Source organism: Heloderma suspectum, chromosome 15 (assembly GCF_057233095.1).
Source record: "Heloderma suspectum isolate Gila_16-S chromosome 15, 16-S_ref, whole genome shotgun sequence".
Taxonomy (NCBI): domain Eukaryota; kingdom Metazoa; phylum Chordata; class Lepidosauria; order Squamata; family Helodermatidae; genus Heloderma; species Heloderma suspectum.
This window is the reverse complement of record NC_139472.1, coordinates 23,852,161-23,860,066: the sequence shown is the minus strand read 5'-3', so window position 1 is coordinate 23,860,066 and position 7,906 is coordinate 23,852,161. Positions and strand designations below refer to the sequence as shown.

At 52.0% G+C, this 7,906-nt stretch overlaps 1 protein-coding gene across 1 annotated transcript; it reads right to left on the bottom strand.

Moving 5' to 3' along the window:
• Window positions 1-275: 275 nt before the first annotated feature.
• On the bottom strand, window positions 276-4,693 carry LOC146335492 (uncharacterized). Its single transcript, XM_084822155.1, has 4 exons — window positions 4,368-4,693; window positions 3,205-3,389; window positions 754-863; window positions 276-645 (listed from the first exon to the last, which is right to left on the bottom strand). The coding sequence occupies exons 1-4, from the start codon at window positions 4,592-4,594 to the stop codon at window positions 547-549; spliced, it is 621 nt and encodes a 206-aa protein (XP_084678281.1). The 5' UTR covers window positions 4,595-4,693; the 3' UTR covers window positions 276-546.
• Between the last annotated feature and the right edge of the window lie 3,213 nt (window positions 4,694-7,906).

Sequence of the window (7,906 nt, the reverse complement as noted above, 5' to 3'; positions counted from 1 at the left end):
TCCTGACTGTTAGAGCAATACGACAATGGAACCAATTACCTAGAGAGGCGGTGGGCTCTCCCACCCTGGAGGCGTACAAGACGAGGCTGGACAGCCCTCTGTCAGGGATGCTCTGACCTGGATTCCTGCATTGAGCAGGGGGTTGGACTCGGTGGTCTTATGGGCCCCTTCCAACCCTACTATTCTATGAATCTATGACTTCCCTCACTAGTAGAAGCATGTTACTTCAAGACTGAGCCCACCCTGACATCCTCCGGGGAGAGATTTTGCATGAACCTTGTCTTTCCTTAAGGATGGCAAGAGAGCTGTTGCCCTTTCGGGGAAAGCATCTACGTATTTATACCCACCTCATCCCAGGGCTTGCAGGTGGATAACAATAATTTAGGCAAATACAACCACACCAACTGCTAAAAGACCCCCTTGATCCACTAACACCTGGGATTTCCCCACTCATTCAGAAGTATAGCAGCTCTCGTGCCTCCTGGTTGCCTCACTTGGGCGTTGATTTCTTGGGGAATTGTCCGGGTGCGCGTCCAGGGGTGCACTTCAGCCAGCTCTTCCTGCTGCTCCTCCGTGAAACGGGGCTGCTCCTCTTCCATGTGGGCCAGCTTCTCCAGGTCTGCTTTCAGCACGTCTTCTCCAATTCTGAAAGAGGTGAGAGGCTGCTAAATGCGACAGGCACCAAACGGAGCTCAAACCCTGACAGATTCACTCCCCACAGAACATCTTCTACAACGCGCGCCTCGCGCTCACCGCCAGGGATTGCTGAGACGTGCTGTGTTGCAGCAACCCTAGTTCTTGGGCTAACCAGAACTTCAGGACCCCCTGAGCTCGTCTTCCCTGCCTTGCCAATTGCCAGCTGACTGCAACAAGAAAGAAGAAGAAAAAGCAATCTGCATTTTGCAAACAGAAGTAAAACGGCGCTGGGGAGGCTGCTTCATCCCAACTTCCCTCCACTCCCACTGCCTCTCTACTGCCTTTCCCCACAAGTGGCATCTCTCAGAACTGCCTCAGTGGCTCACTCACAGACCTGGACCTGCTGTAACAATTAAGCAGTTCCCTGGAAACAGCACAAAGATTTTTGGGATCTGCAAGGGTGCCTGGTTAAGATGCGGCACACGTGCCCTGGGAGGAGCTCCTGGTGGCCACATGGGTGTCAAGGGCCTCCTCTTCTGACTGGCCTTGGCAATCCCCTGCATTCAAAGCCAAGTGTTTCCCAGGCCACACAGATCCTGTGGGGGGCAGAGCTCTCCTCCTCTATCACTCACACAGGGCTCCCTGAACAAACCTGGCATCTCTTCCTTGCCCATTATTCACTCCCTATCTATGCAGGATGATTTGAGACTTGTATTTGGTTACCTGCAAAATTTTTGCATACACTCTTTATGTCACAGAACTTCTGAAATCAAGAGCGTGAGAGTGTGTGTGTGTGCATTGGGGGAGATGGGGATGGGACAGAAACATTCTGCTGAGAATTTTGTTAACTGGTACCAAATTAACAGAAATGCCCTTTCCTCCTGCCCCCTCCCCCCAATCAGTGGTGGACAGATTCTCCTGCAAACCCCAATGTCTGCATGCTGCCTTCTCAAAGGTATTAGAGACCAAGAGGCACCGAGTTCGGAGTATTAACCAAACAAAGGTATTTCCTCACCGCTTGGGTATTTGGTAGGTCATCAGGACAGGCTCAGGCAAACAATTCGCTGTTATCCACACCAACTTGGTCGGCTGAGACAGTCCTTTGCTCTCTTCCTCTTGATTTTTCTTCACTCTTTTTGAGACCTCAGAGGAATCATTGCTGGCAAAGTATTTACTGCTGTTTCTGCTGCCTGCCAAGAGACAGGGCAGGTGGGTAAAACAGCGGTTTTAGCACAAACCAATTTCGAAGCAGGGAGGACAGTGGTTCACCTCTGCCGGCAAGTCCCTCTGGCCTGCTCTTCCCAAGGAACTCTCCCCCCGCGCAAGTCCCTCTCCAAGTTGTAAGCCAAGCACGACATTTCCCTGCTCGACATTTCCCTGCTTCCCTGCTCAGTGTGGCCAATCCATACATGGACAGTAGTGGCAGGAGGGGGGCTTCCTCCCATGCCACCTGGCTGCTTCAGTCTTCACCACTGCTCTGGAATCCAAGTGTTATTCTGAATCTCCTAATATTATGCAGATTGATTGCAGGGTGGGAAAGAGAGAGGCTGGACTGAAAGGCCGTTGTGACCCATGGTCAGCAATGCCCAATGAAAGGCACGAAGCAGCAGCAACCAGCCTCACTGGTACGTCTGCTACAGATCTGAGGGGAAAGAGGGTGCCACGCGAATGGCCCCCACACTACGCAACCAAACTCCATTGACCGGGCGTCTCCAACCTTTTGGGCACATCTGGCATTTTGAAAAACTTGCCCTGGGCACCACCACAAATTGACTACTGCAGGGGCCAATCACAAAAATGTTAGGAGTGCCCCCCACATCTGTATGTGCGTGTGCGCGCATCAACGTGCACCCTGTGTCTTTGGCTTTCTCTCCGGTCTGTCTGCCTTCTTGTCCCTTGTTCTCCCCCACACCCACTTCCTGTGGCTTTCTTTCTCCCCTGCCCCCGACACTTCCATGCAAATGAATGGTGCAATTTCTCCATTCATCTGCGTGGGGTGAGAAAAAGACCCCTGCCGAAAAACAGCTAGGGGGGGAGCTCACCCCCCGTTGAGGACCCTGTTGCCCCAAGGATCCATGAAGAGGGGTACACTTCACTCCCTATCCAGCTATTTCTTGGCAAAGAGTACCCCCCCCCCTGCCCGCGAGTGTAGGAACGGCTCCATGCTTTTGCACCGGGGGGAAAGAGCTTTGTGGGCACCTCCCCCTGGCCTTGTTGGTGCAGTGGGGCTGCACTGGGAATCCCTGCCAGACCTCAGAGTGGTGCTCTTCTAGCTGGCTAGGCCAGAAACGTGTGACTGGAAAGGCAGGCAGATAGGCAAGCGACGACCCAGGGCCTCCCCATCCTCGTCCTGTGCCACGTTGGCTCCTGACCAGCTGGCTACACAGCATAGGACCCAGAAAGGGGGGCACCTCAAAGCCACCAACTCCAGGCACCTAAAGAAAGCCAGCAACTAACAGCCACCACCTCCAAAGAGAACCACCCTTTCAGGATCATATTCTCACACTTTTTATGAGCTCAATAAATCAGCAGCGCAGCATCCTCTGTCCTTCCCTCCTCCATCTTTACCTGTGACATGGCCAGATGTTCCACTGGAGCTGGAGCCACTGGAACCCGAGACGAAGGAACTGGGCTCTGCGGATCCGCTTCCAGATGCTGCTCTGGTTCCAGACTGAGAGTCTTCCTGCAGCAGGAGGTCGAGCAGCTCGCTGGAGACGGAGTGGCCGCTGTGGCCCTGTCCCCCCATCCTCCTCCTGCAAAGCAAACAGGACAAATCCATCCGCACAAATCCTCCCTGGGCGCAAGGGAAACTGTTATGCTTCCAGTGGGCAGCGAGCCATAAGAACGAGCAGTTCCTATCAATTAAGGAGGTTATGGATCTGAAAATAAAAAGCTTCTGCCATGAAGCCGAAGAATGTACCCCCCAAAGAGACAACGGTGAGCCCCCAGGAACTGAAGAATGGTTCAAACCCAGAGTCTGCTCCTGCCAGCAGAAACTGAAGCGGCAGGAGCTCCTTGCCGCTCCTCTGGGCTGCATTCGAGGATGTGACACAGGCACAGACGCCATGCACATGTGACAAGCAAGACACAGAAACCACATGGATTCTCTTTCCCCTGATAAGCTGTGCCTATCTCACAGCCTCAACAGCTATGTGTGTTTGGGACCCTACCCATCAGAGACGTCAGCAGCGCCAGCTTTCTCACCCAGCTTGGGCTCAGAACCCAACATTTTCGCCTTGCCTGCAGAGCTCAGATTCCCACCTCTGAGAACACAGCAGAAGCTGGAGGGAGGTTTTGTCTATGCCCATGAATGGAAACCAACCCCTGCGGATCCCTGTTCTTTGCTCCTCAGTGGCATCCCTGGAGACAGAGGGAGCCATCAGAATGGTAGCTTCCCCTTTGAGGTGGATGCTGACAAAGTTGGAGGGGCTAGCAGAGGAGGTGGGGTGATGGGCAGAGTCCAAAATCACCACGCTCCCCGTACAGGCACAGCACCCACACCGTGCCTTGGAACCTCACCCAAGCAGGAGCGGCAGGGGCCACGAGGCACCCACAGATGGCAGGAGGGATGGACCACCCCACCCGGTGTTCCAGGGCCCCAAAGGCCTCTGTCGGGGAGAAGCGGAGGGCCCATCTCCTGTGCCACACTGCTCCCCACAACCCAGGAGCAGCTTTTTCTGCACTCTGCCCATTTGCCCTGGCCTAAAGGGAGGACTTTGGGACTTACTCACTTGATGATCTCTGCAGGCGCCGTCTCAGCCGGGGCTTTGCTGGGCAGCTCCAATGGTTTCGGTAGCTCTTCTCGGAGCAGGCCCAGCTGCAAAGGGGAGCTGCTGCGGGGGCGACTGGAGAGCGGGGGCTGATCACAGGGGGCCTCTTGCAGTACCCCCTCTGACAGAAAACGTGCGGAGGGTGGCTCCATGGGGGCTGGTCCTGCAGATGCAGGGCCCGGTGGCATGGAGCAGCACAGGGGCAGGACACAGAGGGAGGGGGCAGCTGCACAGGGAAGAGAGGCTGGGGGAGCAGAGGGTACAAGGGGAAGCTGTGGAGCTGGACAGCCATGCTGTTGCCCATGTACGGTGCATGGAAGGCTGGGATAGGCTGTATGCTGTGGGGCAGGCACGACGGGGTGACGGGCAAGACGGGGGCTTCTTCCCAGGGGGGCCATGGAAAAACCTGGCCCCAAGTAAGGGTTGACTGGAAGGGTCACACTGGAGGGGCCAGGAGGGGGATCCTTGGCGGGAGCCCAGGGTGGCCCGAGACCAGCTGTTGTCTCCCCACAGCTTCCACCTTGGTTGTAGGAGTTGCTGCCTGAAGTGCCTGGTGGTTTCTGGCACTTGAGTTCCTCCTGTTTGCCATTTCTTTTCCAGCTCACTGGGCGGATCTCTTTGGAAGACAAGTCTCCTGAAGGGGAAGCGAAATGCAGACAGGTTGGGAGAGGATGGAAACACAAGAGCCGCAGTTGTGTTAGCTGGAGTTTATTCTATCCAAGCAATTTTGCCTCAGACGATGGGCAAACACTGCTAGGGCCACAGGGAAGGCTCCTCGTCCCAGCACACTTCTGACCGGGGACTGAAGAGACAGGAGCTGGCTGTAGCTGAGGTTCTTCGAGTGGTCATTTGTGCATTCCCACACATGAGCTCTGTGCCTGCATGGAGCCTCAATTCGGGAAACTTCTATAGCTGGGGAATTTTGGCGAGAACCCTTCCCCCCAGTGCGCATGTCCCCAGTGGGTTCCCACCTATTCCCTCAGCTCCTTGAAGCCTTGCTACCGAGAGAAAAAACAATACCTTCAGAACCCAACATTGCACTTTGGTATGACACCGAAGAGGGGACAGCGGGGAGGTTGTGTAAATGCATAGATGACCACTGAACTAGTTACAGGTAGAAACCTGCCTTTTCTTCTTCGTGGTCTCTAGGCATCACACATATGGTCACATAGCAAGCTAACTTACATGGAGATGGGTAGTGTCCAACTACAGAACAGACGAGAGGACGGCATGACCAAAAGTCCAGTCAGCTCTAGCCTGAACAACCAGCCTGTAATGTCTAACGAAGGCAGACAGTGTCAACCAGGCTGTAGCACGGCACAGTTCAGGGATGGCAACCTGTGACATCTCACCCTTCCCCACCTGCGATTATCATATCACCACCACTTCTCATCACCAAGTACTGATTCTAGCTCCAGAATTTCAGTACCTCTATATTCTCTCAACCTCTTCCTTGAGGTAATACCTTAGAGCGGGTGCGTATGGAAGGAATACATCAGCTATAACTTCAGCAACCACTACGTTTTCCTCTTTTTTAAGAAGTCCTTTTTATAAATCTTCATTAGGACGCTGCCACCACCCTCCTCCTCATCAGGAGAAAACCTTCAATTTTTGTGTGTGAGAGTGGGTGTAAATTTACAGGCTATGGCTTATTTCTTTCATAGCTTCATTTAACCCTTTTTCTGGTAACAAACATGACCAAGAATGGCACGACTTGAAAGAACAAATCAAAAATAAACTTTATTTACATGGTATAAGAGGTTTCAATGCAGTTTGAGTCTTATGTGGTAAAACTCTTGTTTCAAGTTTTTATTAATTCCTTACCTACTCTACCCTTTCTAACAATAAGATATCAGAACAACAAATATGCCTCCTCCGACCTCCCAGGGGAATCTAACCACTCCACAGGTTAGAGCCAGTGCCCTAATCCTACCCCTCAGAAGGCCAACCCATCTCCCCCTCCAAAGAAAACCAAGTGCCTCTTATTCCCTCACTTTCCCAACTGAAAAAGGAACAGCCAATTTGGAGACATTCTAACTCTCCCCTACTTACCATAGCCTTTAGGAGAAAGGATATGTTAGAATACATCAATCATGCAAACAAACTTTCAAACATACAATTAAACAACAAAACAACCATTTTATTATACAACCCCTGTCAAAATCGACCAATGTCACTACCACAAAAGTGGAATGAGCTCAGCCTGGGGCAGGCAGTCTGAGTCCAGCCAGCTCAGATGAGAGTTCAGTCGTCTTTACAACCCAGGATTTGAAGCACGGAGTTGAGAAAGGCTGACTTTTGCGCTTCTACCACAGTGGACAAACAGACCAGGAGAGTCTAAATTGCTCAGTCATGGACCTGTAGAAGGCCATTGCCCGACAGACGTCCAACATGTGAAGAGACGATTCCAACAGCGAAGATGGGGATGTAAAGAAAGCAGGCAATACAATGCCCTAATTCAAACGGAAACCTGACACAATTTTTGGTAGAAAGCTGGGATCGGGTCGAAGTACTACTTTCTCTTTATGGAAAGTTAAATAAGTCTGGTCCACCATGAGTGAACAGAGTTTGTACAGACAAACCTGTAACTATGAACGCCACCTCCCACAAAAGAAGGTGTAAGTCTGTTGTCGCCAGTTGCTCAAAGGGCTTAGATGGGGTGCGTTAAGCATGACCGAGAGACTCTAGCTTGGTACCGTGGGGTGAACTGGTGGTGCCAGATTCCTGATCCCTTTGAGGAACCGCTCAAAGGAACTTCTCAAATCCCCAGTTTGAGAAGATCCCACTGAGAAGCACTCTTTGAGTCCGATTCTGTAGCCAACTGTAGCCAATGATCCACTGGATCATTGTTTCATCTAGCCCACTTGGAGCTAGTTTGCTCATCAGGAGATCATGGGCACTTTGTTGAAAGCTCTGCTGAAGTCAAGGTATATGATGTCTACAGCATTCCCACAGTCCACAATGGAGGTTACTTGATCCAAAAATGAGATCAGATTCGTCTGGCAGTATTTGTTCTTGACAAATCCATGTTGGCTTCGAGTCATCACTGCATTGTCTTCAAGGTGCTTACAGATGGACTGCTTTATCATCTGCTCCAGAATTGTCCCAGGGATTGATGTCAGACTGACTGGTCTGTAGTTCCCAGGTTCCCCCTTTTTGCCCTTTTTGAAGACAGGGACCACATTAGCCCTCCTCCAGTCATCTGGCACTTCACCCGTCCTCCGTGATTGCTCAAAGAGAATAGGCAGCGGTTCTGAGAGTTCTTCTGCCAGTTCCTTTATGACTCTAGGGTGCAGTTCATCTGGCCCTGGAGATTTGAACTCATTCAAAGTCATTAGGTGTTCCTTGACCATATGCCTATCGATCTCAAGCTGCAATCCTGCCCCTTCAGCCTGTACTTCGCCTTTGCCAGGGGGGGTCACAGATCCTCTTTTGGGAGAAGACTGAGCCAAGTAGGAATTGAGCACCTCTGCCTTTTCCTTGTCCTCTGTTATCATTTT

Excerpts from the sequence above, each read along its gene's own strand:
- LOC146335492 (XM_084822155.1), bottom strand. The coding sequence starts at position 4,594 with ATGCCACCGGGCCCTGCATCTGCAGGACCAGCCCCCATGGAGCCACCC. Across the intron at positions 3,390-4,367 it reads GCGCCTGCAGAGATCATCAA|GAGGAGGATGGGGGGACAGG; the intron begins GTGAGTAAGTCC and ends TTTGCTTTGCAG. Across the intron at positions 864-3,204 it reads AACATCTGGCCATGTCACAG|TCAGCTGGCAATTGGCAAGG; the intron begins GTAAAGATGGAG and ends TTCTTGTTGCAG.